We start from the raw sequence: 17753 nt of genomic DNA, 5'->3' as shown, positions 1-17753 counted from the left end.
ATACTTGGAGTATTTCAACAGATTTTTTTTTCCCCATTTGAATTAGTTTATTTAGTCAATTTAGAACATTATTCCTTGGTTACGATAATCGCATTATTTCCCTCCCTCCCCTCCACTCACCCTTCCCGCAGCCAACACGAAATTTCATTGGGTATTACTTGTGTCTTTGATCAGAACCTATTTCCATCTTATTGATGTTTGCACTAGGATGTTCATTTAGAGTCTACATCCCCAACCATATTCCTTTGATTCATATATTCAAGCAGTTGTTTTTCTTCCATGTTTTTACTCCCACAGTGTTTCCTCTGAATGTGGATAGTGGTTTTTCTTGTGGATTCCTCCTAGTTGTTCAGGATCACTGCATTGCCACTAATGGAGAAGTCCATTACATTCGCTTCTACCACAGTGTATCAGTCTCTGTGTACAATGTTTTCCTGTTTCTGCTCCTCTCACTTCCTCATCACTTCCTGGAGGTTGTTCCAGTTCCCATGGAATTCCTCCACTTTATTATTCCTTTGAGCACAATAGTATTCCATCACCAACATATACCACAATTTGTTCAGCCATTCACCAATTGAAGGGCAGCTCCTCATTTTCCAATTTTTTGCCACCACAAAGAGAGCAGCTATGAATATTTTTGTATATGTCTTTTTCCTTATTATCTCTTTGGGGTACAAACCCAGCAGTGCTATGGCTGGATCAAAGGGCAGGCAGGCTTTTATAGCCCTTTGGGAATAGTTCCATATTGCCTTCCAGAATGGTTGGATTAATTCACAACTCCACCAGCAATGCATTAATGTCCCGACTTTGCCACATCCCCTACAGCATTCATTACTTTCCTTTACTGTCATGTTAGCCAATCTGCTAGGGGTGAGTTGGTACTTCAGAGTTGTTTTGATTTGCATTTCTCTGATTATAAGAGATTTAGAACACTTTTTCATGTGTTTATTAATAGTTTTGATTTCTTTAACTGAAAATTGCCTGTTCATGTCCCTTGCCCATTTATCAATTGGAGAATGGCTTGAGTTTTTGTACAATTGGTTTAGCTCTTTATAAATTTGAGTAATTAGACCTTTGTCAGAGGTTTTTGTAATGAAGATTGTTTCCAAAATTTTTGCTTCCCTTCTAATTTTGTATGCATTAGTTTTGTTTGTACAAAACCTTTTTAATTTGACATAATCAAAATTATTGATTTTACATTTTGTGATTTTTTTTTCTAGCTCTTGCTTGATAAAGGTCTGACAAGTATACTATTCTGCATTCACCTAATTTGCTTATAGTTTCCTTCTTTATATTCAGGTCATTCAACCATTCTGAGTTTATCTTGGTGTAGTAGGTTGTGAGATGTTGATCCAAACCTAATCTCTCCCATACTGTCTTCCAATTTTTCCAGCAGCTTTTATCAAATAGTGGGTTTTGGTTCCCAAAACTGGGATCTTTGGGCTTATCATATACTGTCTTGCTGAGGTCATTTACCCCAAGTCTATTCCACTGATCCTCCTTTCTGTCTCTTAGCCAGTACCAAATTGTTCTGATGACCACTGCTTTATAGTATAGTTTGAGATCTGGGCTGAAAGTCCTCCTTCCAAATGAATTTTGTTATGTTTTTTTTTTCTAATTCAGTAAAAACGTTTTTTGGTAGTTCAATGGGTATAGCACTAAATAAGTAAATTAATTTGGGTAGGATTGTCATTTTTATTATGTTAGCTCATCCCATCCATGAGCAATCAATGTTTTTCCAATTGTTTAGATCTAGTTTTACTTTTGTGGAGAGTGTTTTGTAGTTGTGTTCATATAGTTCCTGTGTTTGTCTTGGCAGATAGAATCCTAAGTATTTTATGTTGTCTAGGGTGATTTTAAATGGAATTTCTCTTTCTAATTCTTGCTTTCTTGCTGCTGAAATGGGTTGGAGATATATAGAAATGCTGATAACTTATGTGGGTTTATTTTGTATCCTGCAACTTTGCTAAAGTTGTTGATTATTTCGACTAGCTTTTTGGTTGATTCTCTAGGATTCTTTAAGGAGACCATCATATCATCCGCAAAGAGTGATAGCTTTGTCTCCTCATTGCCAATTTTAATACCTTCAATTTCTTTTTCTTCTCTAATTGCTACTGCTAGTGTTTCTAGTACAATATTAAATAATAGAGGTGATAATGGACATCCTTGTTTCACTCCTGATCTTATTGGGAATGCATCTAGTTTATCCCCATTGCAGATGATGTTTGCTGATGGTTTTAGATAGATACTGATTATTATTTTTAGGAAAGACCCTTCTATTCCTATACTTTCTAGTGTTTGCAATAGGAATGGGTGTTGTATTTTATCAAAGGCTTTTTCTGCGTCTATTGATATCATCATGTGATTTTTGTCAGTTTGCTTGTTAATATGTTCAATTGTGTGGATGGTTTACCTAATATTGAACCATCCTTGCATTCCTGGTATGAATCCTACCTGGTCATAGCGAATAACCCTTGTGATGACTTGCTGGAGTCTTTTTGCTAGTATCCTATTTAAGATTTTTGCATCTATATTCATTAAGGAGATTGGTCTATAGTTTTCTTTCTCTGTTTTTGACCTGCCTGGCTTTGGAATCAGTACCATATTTTCAACAGATTTTCTAATTGGCCCTTTACTTCCAGTCTCACCTAGTTTTTAGAATAGAGTGTCTCCAGGGGTCATTTTCACCCTGTCACTCCTCTGTTCCAGACCTCCAGCAGGTCCCCTTTACCTACCAAATTCAAACTTCTCGGCAGCCTTCAAGGGCTTCCACCACCTGTTGTTTCAACCCGTCCCCAGGTCATTTATTCCTCCTGAACACTACTGCTCCACTCCAATTGGCATGCTTCTGGGATCTATTTGGTAAGTCATTTGGCTTCTCCAGACATCAGTTTCCTCATTTATAAAACAAGGGCTTCGAACTAGATGACCTCTTGGATCCCTTTCAACTCTTAAATCTGTGACTTGTTCATTTCTACATTTTTATACTCATGAACATTCCTTTTTATTCAACATATCTTGCTTATTAATACTCATTTTTCTTTAAAACACAACTCAGAACTCATCAATTCTAAGAAAACTTTCCTGATTAAATTCATCATTTCTCTTATCATGGCACCTCCAGCATCACATGTTGATACTGCTTTTTAAAATACAGTTTTAATCTATTAAAGTTTAACCACTGCACTAAAACTTTTGGTATACCCTGTAAAACTGCACATTTATAAGGTAGCTAGGGGGCTTAGTAGATAGAGAGGCAGGTCTGGAGACAGGGGGTCCTGGGCTCAAATGTAGTCTCAGAGACTTTCTAGTTGTATGACCCTGGGCAAGTCACTTAACCCCAATTGCCTGGCCCTTACCATTCGTCTGCCTTGGAACTGGTACTTGATATCAATTTTAAGACTAAAGGTGAGGGCATCTGGGTAGCTCAGTGTATTGAGAGCCAGGCCTAGAGAAGGGAAGTCCTGGGTTCAAATCTGACCTGAGACACTTCCCAGCTGTGTGACCCTGGGCAAGTCACTTGACCCCCATTGCCTAGCCCTTACCACTCTTCTGCCTTGGAGCTAATGCACAGTATTGACTCCAAGACGGAAGGTAAGTGTTAAAAAAAAAAGACAAGGTAAAGGTTAAACACACACACACACACACCTCTGCACATTTGTCCTATCTTCCCATTGAAGTTTCACATTCCACAAGGATGGGAATGTTGTATTGTATTTTGATGTTTTTCATAGTGTTCTACCATGAGCTAATATTTTTAAAAACAGACTATTTTATCTTGAGTTTTTTTTTATTAATAGTATCTCCAGGTATCTTCACCCCTTCCTCTCCTCCCCTACCTGCATCATAAAAGGCATCATCCATCAAACATATAATATATCTATGTTATGCCTCTTGTGTTTCTGCTTCTTAGTTCATTCTCTGGAGGTGAAATTCACAAGTTATCCTTCAGATATTAAATCTGTAGGTGTATATAATGTTCTTTTGGTTCTACTTGTTTTAGTCTTCATGATCTCATGTAGTTCTTTCCACATTAAAAAAAAATTAACCTGCTCATCTTTTCTTATAGCACAGTAGGATTCCATCACAATCATATACCAGTTTGTTTAGCCATTCCTCACTTGATGGACAGCCCCTAGATTTCCAGTTCTTTGCCAGCACAAAGAGAGCTGCTATAAAGATTTTGGAACATAAAGGTTCTTTTCTTTTTTCTTGATCTCCTTGAAAAACAGACCCAGCAAGCCAGGTCTATACAGTATATTATGCTCTCTGGGCATAATTCCAAATCGCTTTCCAAAATGGTTGTTGGATCAATTCACAGTTCTACCAGCAATGCCCCTGTTTTCCACATCACCTCCAACATTTGTCATTTTAACTAATTTAATGGGTGTGAAATGATACCTCATAAATGTTTTGGTTTGCATTTCCCTAATCAGTAGTAATTTTAGTGGGCTAAATCTTGATTAAAACTTTACTTTCATTTAGTTTGGTGGCAAGGGCTTGAGAAAAGCATCTGTTCTCTTGTGGTTAGGTAGGCAACATGGTAGAACAAGTGAATATGGGGAGTGAATTGGGGAGTTGAGAAGACCTGGGCTTGAATCCCACCCCAGACACTTACTATCTATATGAACATTACTAATTTCTCTGGGCCTCCTCTGCAAAATTTCTCCAAATTATGTTGTATGTATCCATCTATCTTGTATATACATAGTTACTAGACTGGGAACTCCTTGTATCCTCATGGCTTAGCACAGTGCCTGGCTCATAGTAGATACTTAAATATTAAATAATTAAATGATTGATGATTGACTATAAGGTTGTTTTGAGGATCAAGAAATTATATGTATTATAGGACTTAGATTTAGAACTGAAAGGGACTTTAGAGATCTAATCTAACCATTCCCTTTAAAGATGAGGAAGCTGAGACCCAGAGTGACTTCCCTAATTTTGTCAGACACCCCTGTCCCTCCATGACCCCTAAGTTTATATCCTCACCATTGTCCCTTCCCCTTTCCCATTCTTTACCCCAAATATTGCCATTCCTATCTCCCCATCACTCAGATCTGACTCAGTCTCTCTGCCTACACTACCACATCCCTTTAGATTGTCATCAGTCTCCTAATTGATTTGTCCTATCTTGTCTCTTCCCACTCTAGCCCATCCTACACCTGCTCCCAAAGTGATTTTCCTTAGCAAAGATCTGACCAGGTTGCATCCTTCCTCTATCAATTCCAATGGCTCCCTATTCCTTTTAGGATAAAATATTAACTCTCATACTTAATTTAAAACTGGGCCCCAATCTCTAATTTTATTAGACTCTTTCCATCACCCTGCAATTCCCAAATTTGAAATTTGTCATCTAGTTTCATCCTTAATAGGACACTATTCTGTGTCTTTTCACTGGCTGAAATGCACTCCTTCACCCATCTCATAGATGCCCTCTTCCTCCAAAGCATCATTTTGCTTTATGAAGCAAGTCACTCAACCCCCGTTGCCTACCCCTTAATCACTCTTCTGCCTTGGAACTAATACACAATATTTTCTAAGACAATAGGTAAGGGTTTAAAAAAAAATAAAGCAGGGTTTGGGGCTCAAGTTCTTAAATTCAGAACTTTCCGCTATATCTCACTACCTTATAGTGAAAAGTATTTTGTGTCCACTACATGTATATGAGTTACTGTTATGAACTGGTTCATTGAGTTAGGGAGTCAAATACACAGGGCACAGGAATTACTAGTTATGCCAGTCTTAAAAGCAACATAAGATGTTAAAGCTTTAATGGCCTTAACTGATCGTCTAATCCTGTTTCATCATAAACTCCTTACACACCTCCCCAGCATGAACTTAACAAATGCCTTGTTTCATTTGCACCCTACTGTGATTAGCAGTTTTGTACACATCAGCTTTCCACTAATATCATGAAACTGCCTGAAGGATGGGCAGCATGCCAACCCCAGGCTGTTTCCTTGAGGCCCTGTCTACAGATCTGGGCTTTGTCACATGCTGAAAGGTTTCTAATTCCTCCAGCCCAGGGACCCAGTTTTCGTTTTTAGCTCACAGCTGCTCCTGAGATAAGGAGTGGGATAGGGAGCAGTTATAACTCTGTTCTTTCTGTGCAACAAAGAAAAGCTGATAACCTTGACTGACAAGTACCAGTAGGACTCCTGCCCCCACAGGGCAGATTACTGTGAGACAGCTGGGCAGCCGACCAGAACTAGCAAGCTGGTGGCCTGGTACTGTGGAGAGGCAGATCAAAATTAACTGTGTGGCACTGTCCCCTTTTGTGGGCCTGGCCCAAGGACTCCAAGATATTCTCAGTGGGTATTGTTCTAGGCCTATGTTGGGGCACAAGTGCCCTTGCAGCAGGAAGGGGGGCTGGGCTGTTCAGTTCTACCTCTCCACAGTGCCCAAAGACATTTTTTCACATGCTCCACCCCTCTGCCCAGCAGCCAAATGGGAGCATTTCCTTCCTCTGCTGTTTGGAGTAACAGGGACTCACAGGTAGCTTGGGGGAACAGTTTAGGTACTTAGACCTCCAAAAGGTTCACCAAAGCTTTTCTAGGCCATCGGCAGAATGCATAAGAAGTGTGGGGCATAGCCAGGCCCTATTTTCTGATTTTTTTTTTAAACCCTTACCTTCCATCTTGGAGTCAATACTGTGTATTGGCTCCAAGGCATTAGAGTGGTAAGGGCTAGGCAGTGGGGGTCAAGTGACTTGCCTAGGGTCACACAGCTGGAAAGTGTCAGAGGCCACATTTGAACCTAGGACTTCCCTTCTCTAGTTCTGGCTCTCAATACACTGAGCCACCCAGCTGCCCCTCTGATGTCTTTTTAATGTCATTCTAGCTAGTTGTTATTGAGAGCAGAACTGTCTTCTCTTTGCACTGAGGGGAAGCCTGTATCATTGACTGAAACTCTAATCCCATCAGTCCCCACCCCACTGACACTAAAGAAAAAGCAAGATTGTCTATATTGAGTTTATTTCCCCAATCTGAAAAGGAGAAGTAGCCAGGCAATTCCAAACCTGTTACCAGGGCCTCAAGAGTTTGTGACATCAAACCAAGAGACTGGTGGCAGCAAAGTAGGAGAGGGAGGGAAAAGAAGGGAGGCACAGGAGCCATAGCTCCCAAATCTGTGTGCACTTGGTCCCATGTCTGTCTTGGCTAGGCCTTATGGGTGAGGGTGGGCCCTACCTGGGGATGGTGGCCCTGGATCCCAAGGGAGAAAGAGGGGCCAGTTGAGCAGGGCCTTAGGTCGGCACAGATCAAGGCAATACATACTGACAGGCCAGGCACAAGATTCCAAGGCAGGGGCTGAGAGCTCCAGCCAGGGACAAATAAGGCTCAACCATTGGCTTTGTCCTTGGGGGAGGAGGGGTGTCTTTGTTCAAATAGGCCTGGAGACTCCCCAGGTAGGAGAGCTGCCCTGACCACAGAGAAATGACCAGGATGGGAAAGCCAGAGCTTCTCCAGAGAGTGAAGAAACCCCAACCTTCTGGAGTGTGGGAATGGGGTACGGAGAGAAAGAACAAGTTAGAGATTTGGCAGTTTGGCTCTCACCAGTTGGGAGCAGTTCCTCGAGCCCTGGTCTGGAAGGGGGAGTAGGGCTGAGACCCTGGGCAAGCTAGGGAGAAGGGGCAGCAGCACAGACAGACAATACAAGTCACTTGATTAGTGAAGGTGGAGGGAAGATGGGGAGAGGGAACCACATGCTCATGCAGACACAGGGGAGCCAGAGGTTAGTGATTGGGGGGGGGGGAGTGGTTCTCCCCACATAGCACACGTTCCACATGTTAAGGCATCATGGTTACACGGTTACAGACAGCAATGAATGAACTGACAGGCCCTAGATGGCCACACAGAAGGGGCAGTAGAAGGGCCAGAGGTCTCTTCACTACCCAGATTCTGTGGTGTACCACCCCCCTCCTCCAAGGGGAACAAGACATGATTGGTGGGGCTGCAGCAGCTGAGGGAAGAGAATTTAAATTCCTGTTGAAGCCCAGAACAAACACTCTTCCCCTTGGCCCAAGGGAAGAATTGGGGTCTTCAAGGAAGTTTAGGCCTTGGCTGAAGCCCCCACCTCCAAGCAAGATACTGGGCTGAAGCAGCAACAGGAAAAACAACGATAACCACCTGGGAGGTTGAAAAGGGGCCCAAGAAGACAAAAATGGGATCCCTCCCATCCAGAGGAGAAAGACCAGGGGTGTGAGAAGATAGTCAGGTGGGGGTGGAGACTCCCCTGTCAGCACTTTGGTATGGGATTAGGGACTGAAAAGGAAAATTGGATGGGGGTTCAGATTAAGGGTAGGGTTCTCCTGTGGCCACTGTCTGGGGATTCCTCCCTCCCTCCCTCCCTCTCTAGGGCCATAGGTTCAGTCCTTCCACTCCTTTTTGATGGTGAGGTTCCATTCCCAGGAGAGGTGATCCGTCTTGTCATCATCTGTGAAGCGAGACTTGATGTTGTAGCTGCCACGAGCCAGCATGCCCTTAGGAGCTTCCTCCACAGGGGTTAGAAATTCATATTCTTCTGCTCGAGGCCCATAACTGCCCACCATGTAGTCAGTTTTGTCAACTGCAGAAAGAGATGAGGTCACACAAAGAAAGCAGGAGCTCCTGCTATAAATCCCATTTCTATCTCTAACCCTGATCCACTCCTCAACCCAGGAACTGGTGAATATGCTAGAAGACAGTGTTTGGCAACATGCATGCAATTTTTTGATAGTGAAGCAGCTAGTTTAATGAAGCAGTATGTGGGAAGGAGAAGGGGAAAAGAAATGGGAGAGGTTTATCCTCTCTACACTAAGGAAACTAGATATCCTAGGGAATGTTTTCCTAAGAAATTTTTGATTGCCCATTGTCCGTTTCAGGTTGTCTGTGGGGTTGAGCTCCCTAGGCTTATGGCATATCCCATTCCCAGACTCACTCTTGACGCCTTTTCTGTAAGTGTGCTGGATGTACTTCATGCCTGATACGATCTCCTTATTCACCTGCAGGAGAACAAAGCCACTGAAATTACTATGGGCCTTCAATAGAGCTAGCCCAGATTCCTCATCTGGAAGCCTTTCCCAGCCATTCTGTCTTACCTGGAAAGAGATTTTTATCCGGTATTCCACACCCTCCTTCAGCACAAATGACTGCTTCTTAAAGCTCTCCAGGTCACCTGTTTGGGGGGAACAACAGCTTCAATCATGAATTCCCTTCCTCTAGTCCTCTCCTTGGGCACTGTTTCCCAATGGTCTATCACTCAGGCCCTGCTCTATGACACTCCTCAATGCTCAACCCACTTGATTCACAAACTCTAGATTCTACCAACTTATAATTAGCTTCAGGCCAGCCTCTCTCTAACTGTATTTTCAACTGGTCACCATCAGAGGGCACCAGGACAGAAGGCAAAGGAAGGATAAAAGTTTTGTCAAGGGTAAGTGGAAGTCCCCACCCCCTCAGTCCTCAGGTCCCCCACTTGTACTCACCAGTAAGATCTAGCTCCAAAGGACCAGGCGATGTGCTGCATACCAGGGTCAAGCGTGTCACAATGACATTAGGAGTATTGGGATCTAAAGGCATGGAGAAGAAAGTGGGCTGGTTAGAGCACACTCCCTAGTTTATACAAATGTCCCAGAGACCCAGTTAGAGGACACAAGGTATAGGTTGGTTGCTGCCTATTGAGCTCTGTCCTCAGGCCTCATGGTTAACTGCCTTAGGCAAACATTTCTCAAACCCTGAACCCTTCCAAGAAGCCTGCAAAGTAGCTCCTACCAGCAGAAACAGTCACACTGCCCAGCAGGGCTTCTTTATACTTCCGAAGGCTCTCATCATCCTTGTCCAACTCCTGGATCTCCTGGATGCTCTTTTGTGCTGGGGGCTTATAGTTGACAGAGTGTTCATCTTCTTCATTCTCAGCTGCAATCTGAGCCAGCTGCTCTGCTGTAGGTTCTTGTTCTGCCATGCTCACCACCTGATTGGGCTTTGAAAATCTGTAGAAGAGGGGAGAAGTTTAGCAGCATAGCCTTGAGATAAGGCTGAGGTGAAGGAGAAAGAATGGAGAGAAGAGTGAGGAAGAGAGTAGGGAAGGGTGATAGGATATGGATCAGGGGAAGAAGAGAAAGGGAAAGAAAAAGCTCTTCCACCCCTTCTGCACCCACTAATCCTGGCACCAACACAAGGCAGTCTGCATAGGAAAGTTCAGAACCACCACGGCAGCTTTTAGCGGCGGCACTATCAGAACTGATTTCTATTACTCTAGGGGTCAACCCCCTCCTCAAAACAGGAGAATTATGAAATAACTCCAGGGCAGGGCATATTTTCTGCCCTGGACCACACTGTAGCAATCACGGTACAAATTTTGGGCTTAAGTGCTTTGAAAACAGTAGGTACTTAAAAAATGGTTATTCCTTGAATTCCTATTAAATCCTTGAAAGCTATCCAATCTCTCTCCCCCGCCTTGATACCATATAACCCTCCATCATCAACTGATGCAACACAAGACTACAAGAAAGCCTGTTCTGGTGATTATAGTACACAATACAGAAAGGAACTTTTCCTAACCCTGTGAGCATTTAATAACTGACACTCAGCTCTTGCTCAAAGGACCTCTGGTTTGATAACATAACCACCATGGCAACCAGAGCTGTCTCCTATTAAACACACTACCAAGCTCACTCTAGGCCTCCTCCCCAGAACAAGAGTTGCCAAAGATAGGTTTCCCAAGCCTAAACCTTTGTCTTTCAGAGAAAAAGCAGAAGAAATTGACTCTCCTTTCTCATCTCATCCTCTGTCCTTATGCTCAGGGGCCCCATCAGAAGCCCAGCCCTTGCCCTAGTTTGTTCTGACTCATACATCCTAGATACAGTCTTTAGGAGCTCCATTTTGTCATGGAAGAACAAGAATTTTGCATATACTGATAAAGGATTATAGAGAGCAAAGAACTTTTACATCTATTTCTTCCCCAAAGATAGTTTCTCCATCATCACCTTTTACATTTGCACCTACCCACCACTCCATAAAGATTTCCTGCACATCTATTACTTCTGAAGGCTCCATGCTTAGACACTGTTCCCAAATGTCAACACTGATTCAACAGTGTCCAGGGCTGCCAAGAGGCTAAAAAGGATAAGAATTGAAAAAAAGTCCATGAAATTTGTTGATTAAGAGATCAGGGGAAACTCAGAAGAGTAGTTTCAGTTGAATGATATCAAAGGTCAACTTACAGAGAATGAAGAAAACCTGAGGAAAAGAAATGAGAGGAATCTATTGTAGATAGCTTTCTCAAGTTTAGTCATGAAAGGAAGAACTCTAGGAAAGATAGAGGGGGCAATCCCTTGTGCTTTTAGAGGGGTTAGCCTAGGCAAGGAAAAGGGCCACTTCTTCATTTGAGACAGGAGTGAAGAAGATAGTAGTGGAAGGGATCTGAGTGATATGGCATGAAGAGAGAAGGAAAGGGAGCTCTACATTTAAATGAACTCAAATTATTTAAATGAAATATGGAGCAAAGTCTCATCTGAGAGGATGGGGGAAGGGTTAGCCATGAGAGATTTGAAGGATGAAAAGGTTAGAAAAATCACTGGTGAGTGGGCTAGTAAATCATTAGAGAAGGTCTGAGTGCAGATTAAAGGAATAGTGCAGTGAGGTCAATAACCTTTTACACTCTCCAACACTAGTCCTGGTCTCAGAGGAGTCCAGTAATAAAGTATGGGTCTCTAGACCCTAAACAGCCAGTCATTTCCAGAACTAATATTTATTAAGGCCCTCTATTGGCAGAGCTAGGGCCCCAAGCTTGTCTAGACTACTAAAGTCTTCCTAGCTCATTTGAAAGATGACTAAACCTGGGAGATTGGAACCCCTTTGGTCTTTCCAGAGTTCTTCACAGTACTACTCCTGGCTCAAACTATTTATCCTGCTCTACTTTTCTCCTGTTAAAAAAAGATTTTCCTTGAAATCTAGTTTCTCACCTCTCTCTAAACTGAAAATGCCTAAAATTGCCCATTGCCTCTTAATTGCAAAAATCCAAGCTCTTTTTCTCAGTCCTTATCCTTGACTATTCTGTGGCCTTTGACACTCCCAATCACCCTGTTCTCCTGCTCTCACAGTTTTCTTGATATTACTCTTTCCTAGTTCTCCTACTTGTTTAACTGATCCTTCTAGGTCCGTTTTGCCAAATCAGGTGCCCTCATCATGGCTATCCTCTCCCAAAGGTCTGCCCTAGGCTTTCTTCTCTGCCTCCTCTATAGAATCTTATTTTGTAAGGTCCTAATTGGTTCAATTTTCATCTCCATGCAGATTATTCTCAGGTCCTCAAATTTAACTCTAATTGCCATCACCAACTGCCTTAGCATCTCAATCTGCATCCTGTCCCTTAAATGATATCAAATTCAACTTGTCCAAAACAGAACATGTCTTCTTCATTCCCCTTGACTGTCAAGGGCACTAATATCCTAATCACCCAGACTCAGAACATAGTCATCCTTGACCCCTCACTCTCTCACAGCCCACACCTAATTTAGTGCTTCCTCCACATTCTTTTCTTGCTTCTGACCATCCTCGCCCTTCCAACCTCACACACATCTCTTCTCACTCCAGTTCCTAAAATGCTAAATCCTAAAATCCATTTCACTAAAATGCTAATGATTTTCCTAAAGAACAATTCTGACTACATCAGCCCTACTCACCCTATTCAATAAACTCTACCAGATCCTTATTACCCAACCCCCCAGGATCAAAGAAATTGTCTGTATGACTTTTAAATATTGGCCCTTTCCTTTCTTTCCAGTCTGCTGCTACATTACTCTCCCACTACCCCCCACCCCAAACCCTGGGACTCTATAATTCGGTGACACTTGCTGTTTCTTGGCCTTCTTGCTGTTTCTCCCTAATGATCTTTGTCTCGACTCCATGCCTTCTCACTGGCTCTCCCCCATTGTTGGAATTCTCTGTCTTCTCATCTTTCTGGTTTCCTTGGCTTTTGTTCAAAACAGCTCAAATCTCACCTTCTCAGAGTGAAGAGAAAGCAGAATCAGGGAAACAATGTATTCAAGATTGATTATAATGTTGCAAAATCACAAAGAACAAACATAGCCCCAAAGATATGATTAGATACCTCAACCCTTCAGAGGGGTGGGAAGTCCATAAATGTGGTACACTATACACATTTTCATACTTTCAATGTATTTATTGATCAGAAATGCTGATTTTCTCTTTAAATATTGTTATATTGGATGGCTTTTTAAGAAGGGGAGAAATACTAACTAAAATTATGGTGACAGCATCACAAAAACTTTTTAAAAATCCCACTTTGAGAGGGGCAGCTGGGTGGCTCAGTGTATTGAGAGCCAGGCCTAGAGATGGGAGGTCCTACGTTCAAATTTGGATTAAAAAACTTCCTGTGTGATCCTGGGCAAGTCACTTAACCCCTATTGCCTAGCCCTTACGAGTTCAGCCTTAGAGCCAATATACAGTATTGACTCCAAGATGGAAGATATGGGTTTAAAAAAAATCCCACCTTTGAATTATTTGAGATTACCTTCCAATTACACTGTAACTATCTTACGGATACTTTTTTTGTTGTATTACTTGCTAGAATATGAACTCCCTATTTTGTCTTTCTTTGTATCCCTAATGTGTAACAGGCTTAGAGGCACATGGTAAATGCTTAATAAATAGCTGGTTTGATTCCCCAACCTACCTGACTGCTCTTCAGTTTCCGTTGCCAGATCAACCTCTATGTCCCATTCTCTAATTACTTCCTCACCTCCATCCATCCCACCACCAGGGCTACCTTGGGTTCTCTTTCATTCTGTCTCAGAAATTTACCTTTTTTTTTTGGGGGGGGGGGTGTCGAAGACCTTTTTGGCTATGTGGTGAAGCCTAATGACTCCTCAGAATAATATACAAAATTATAAAAGAAATCCATTACATAGAAACATAGGTATCAAAATATTTTTGATAAACAAAACAAACACAAGTTCATGGATCCCAAGTTAAGAATTTTGCTTTTTCTTGGTGATGTCATCCACTCCAATGATATTTGCTCAATTATCTTTATGAAAAGGAATATTCAGTCCTATTCAACGTCTTGAGGTCTAGCCCTACATTAGCCATTTCTAACAGATGTCCTATAGATATTTTAAACTCAAAATGAGTAAAATAGAACTTATAATCTTTCCTCTAAATCCATTCCTCTTCCTAATTTTCCTTTTATTATTGAAGGTACTACCATCATTCTAGACACCCAGACTCACAATCTCAGTCATCCTAAACTCCTCCCTCACCCTATAAATGAAATATCCAAACTGCCAAGTCTTGATGATTCTATGACATCTTTGACATCTATATTCTTTTCTCCACACAAAACAGTCCATCACTCTAGTTCGGGGGTTTCACTACCTCTTAACTGAACTACTGCAAGTTTTCTGTTTCACTTTTAAAGTCTTTCCCAACCTGGCCCTAATATATCTTTTCAGCCTTGTAAGACATATCCTTTCTCAAACTCTGAAATCCAACCATTTTTCTCCTTTTGTTCCTTGTATATAACACTCCCAAATGCATGTCTTCTTTGCACTGACTGTTCCCCCTACTAGAATGTACTCCCTCCTCATCTCCAATTCAAATAACTTCTCTATTTCTTTGAGATAAGGCTCAAGCACTATCTTTTCCATGAAGGCTTACCCAAGTCCCTCAACTCACAAGTATTGGGTTTTGGGTCCATTAGAACATAGGCTCCTTATGAGGAGGTATTGTTTCATTTATTTTGTTTGCATTCTGCTGTGCCTATAGAAAACACTTACTAAATGTTTGCTGATTAACTGAATAGCCTCTTAATTGGTCTCCTTGCCTCCAGTCTCTCCTCTCTACCTACCATTGATAAGCCAAACACCTGCTAAATGTCTATTCATAAAGTAGAACCTGTCCCTGTCACTTCCCTATTCAAGAAGGTCCAGGAGCTCCCTATTTCCACTAAGATAAAATTGCAAATTCCTTTATGTGGAGATTTAAAGTCCTTTTACAATCTGGTTACAACACAGCTTGTCTGAAGTATGGTTCAGTTAAAACTGTATTATTTGCTATCCCCTGTACACAGAACATTCCAATCTTGCCTCTGCTTTGGTACAGGCTGTGCCCCAAATTTGGTGCATATTCTATTAGAATTTCTCACTAGGGAAAGGCCTGCCCTTACTTTATATTATAGTTATATGTGGAAAGGCAGGAGGAAGTTTCCTTTCTTTGAAATATCAATATCTAGAAGTGTCAGGTACAAGGCAGTTGTTTAAATAAATGCTTTTTGATTAAAAAATTTCCTTGCTCTTTCACCCTAATCCTTCAATGGCATCATCAAGAAACCCATTTGGAATCCACTCATGTTCCATTTGGGTTTGCAGAAATCATGTCAGTTATATGAGATGTGGAACACAAACAGGGTCAGCTTCTAAATCATTATTCTTGGTCATCACTCCCTGAGTCTGAGATAAATCTGGAAAGAAAATAAGGTCTTAGGATAACCTCAGGGCTCAGAGCCCAAACTAAGCCCATTTCAAGGACCCATAATTCCATTTCCTTAAATACCCATAACCGAGCAATCACAGAAAACATGGCTTAGGAATGGGGAAAAAAGGATAAAGTTTAAGCACAGTTCCTAACATCTCTCAGGGCATAAATTTCAGACCAAAAGTCATAGAAATCAAACAGCTGAGAAATTTTAATATTAAAAGTCTAACCTGTAGTGCATTTCCTTAGAAACAGTGAAAATATAATCAGAGACAGCAAGTATTTCTGGTTATAAAGAAATAAAGCTGTAAGGGACTGAAGAAATCTAAACCAAAGGTTCTTAACCAGGGGTCTTATGAAAGTCAATGAATTTTGATAAGGGTGGTGGTGGTGGTGGGAGAATCCCGATTATTTTCACTCACTCTCTGAAATTTAGCATCCTTCTATGAATGTAGGCAACAAACCATTCTTCTGGGAAGAAGTTCATAGGTTTCAAAACATTGCCAAAGGGGTCCATGAAACCAAAAAACGGTTAAGAAACCACTGATCTAGACCAAGTACTCTGGAAGAAAAAAAGTGAGGAAACTGAGGGCCAGAACTGGTCAGTCAGTCAATAAGCATTTAGGGGCCTATGCCATAGTAGTAGTATGCTAAGTGCTAAGCATCCCCTGGGGATACAAAGAAAAGCAAGAAACAGTCCTTGCCCACAAGGAGCTCACAGACTAAAGACTCAACATCTACTGGGGGGTTTTACCCTCCCATTACACCATACTGCGCAGCCAGTCTCACTAGGATGCGGTTAGTGGGTGGGTGGCTGGCTATGAGAAAGGGGGAAATTTTTCTTAAAGGGCTAAATGTGGGGCGCCAAATGGAAAATAAGATTGGATTCTTAACATGGTTCAAAAGGCCGTGTCTCTTATTTTCTCTAGGGGTCACTTCCTCTTTGGCTTACCCCTAGGCTCCTCCAGCTCCCTTCATTCCAAGGACTGCCACTCTCGGCACGCGGCCTCACCCCACTTGTTTCCTGCCAGGAGCCGGGGCCTTGCTTCTTCGTTCCTGGACCTCCCTGTCCCTGCCTCTGGCTGCCCCATCTCCTTTCCTCTCCTTTCCACGTGGGCGCGGCTCACCTTGGACGCCATCTGTGCCTCTGGCCAGCTCCTGGCTCTCTCTGCCTGCCTGGGCTTCATCACTGCCTCTTCCCTCTAAGGGGCTCTGCCGGAAGGGATGTGCTGAGGAAGGGGCGGGGATGGGTGGGCAGCTCCCTCCTCCCGTAGTCCCCCACCTTGCTAGGGGGCCAGTAGGAAGCCCAGAGCAGCTGTCACCTCCCCCGTCCCCTGGCGGGTGAGCTGCCCCTCCCGCGGCCTCCACCAGGGCGGATACCCCCCAGTCCTGGCGTGAAGGGAGTTTTCTCCGCCGCCGCCGCCTCCCAGCAGGGCTGGGGAACAAGATTCCAGAGGCCCCCCCAAAGCCCGGGTTCAGGCCCCGGTCCCTGAGCCGAGACGTCGCGCCCACCACCGGGGCGGCAGGAACAAAGGCAGCAGCAGTGGCTGCAGTGGCCGCGACGGTGGCTCCACCCTGATGTCCCTCCCAAGCAACCGGTGGCGGTGGCTCTTCTCTCCTTGTCCCACCCTCTTGGGAAGGTCTGGAAGGGCGGCGGCGGTTACCGGACGGAGGGTGCAACCCCCCGAATCCCGGTCACTCACTCACCGATGGGTTCGATGCGTCCGCCGCCTCTGGCGCTCCCTCCCGCACTAACGACGAACAGAGTCGACCGGCTCCACCCCGCCCGCGCGCCCCCTCCAGTCTCTTCCGGGGTCACGCGACTTCCGCTCGCTAGCCTCTAGGCGATAGCTAGTGGGCCGCCTGTGCCTGCGCAAGCGCCCCGACTACTTCTCCCTTCTCCCAGTAAGACGAGGTGATGGCGTGGGGAGCCAAGTCTCCTCAGCCTTCTTCGGCTTCCACCTACCCACGGGCGGGGTGATGGCCATAGAGAAGGCCCCTGAAGGAAAGAGTCTGTGCCCGGCCTTCTTGCTGAGGGTGGCGGCGGAGAGACTTATTTGGAGGCCTGCTAGGCTAGCCCCGTATTGGGAGAGTCTGTGCATGGCCTATGGGGTTCCTGGGTACCAAGCCCTAAGGCCATCGCTTTCTCCAGAGAACAGCCTGTGGGGCGGGTCTGGGAGGCGGGAAAGTTCAAACGCCTATCCCCATTTCCATGGAAACCGACCGCACCCAGAGTGGAAGCCGGGGAGCCCGGAGAGGTGTGTGACATCCGCCCGA

At 43.6% G+C, this 17753-nt stretch overlaps 1 protein-coding gene across 3 annotated transcripts; it reads right to left on the bottom strand.

Annotated features, from left to right (window-relative positions):
* Positions 1–6963: 6963 nt before the first annotated feature.
* On the bottom strand, positions 6964–17338 carry ARHGDIA (Rho GDP dissociation inhibitor alpha). 3 transcript variants are annotated; one of them, XM_056817332.1, is made up of 8 exons: positions 17184–17315; positions 16604–16688; positions 12837–12982; positions 9756–9973; positions 9470–9553; positions 9083–9159; positions 8923–8986; positions 6964–8571 (listed from the first exon to the last, which is right to left on the bottom strand). In XM_056817332.1, exons 3-8 carry the CDS (start codon positions 12887–12889, stop codon positions 8372–8374), a joined length of 696 nt encoding a protein of 231 aa, XP_056673310.1. In that variant the 5' UTR covers positions 12890–12982; positions 16604–16688; positions 17184–17315; the 3' UTR covers positions 6964–8371. The 3 variants fall into 3 exon arrangements, with proteins under 3 accessions (XP_056673310.1, XP_001370722.1, XP_056673309.1); XM_001370685.4 differs by lacking the exons at positions 12837–12982; positions 16604–16688 and having other exon boundaries at positions 17184–17338; XM_056817331.1 differs by lacking the exons at positions 16604–16688; positions 17184–17315 and having other exon boundaries at positions 12837–13763.
* Positions 17339–17753: the final 415 nt, after the last annotated feature.

The sequence above is a fragment of the Monodelphis domestica genome, chromosome 2, assembly GCF_027887165.1.
Source record: "Monodelphis domestica isolate mMonDom1 chromosome 2, mMonDom1.pri, whole genome shotgun sequence".
In the NCBI taxonomy this organism is placed as follows: domain Eukaryota; kingdom Metazoa; phylum Chordata; class Mammalia; order Didelphimorphia; family Didelphidae; genus Monodelphis; species Monodelphis domestica.
The sequence above is the reverse complement of the archived record's forward strand: the minus strand, read 5'-3'. Positions and strand labels throughout refer to the sequence as shown.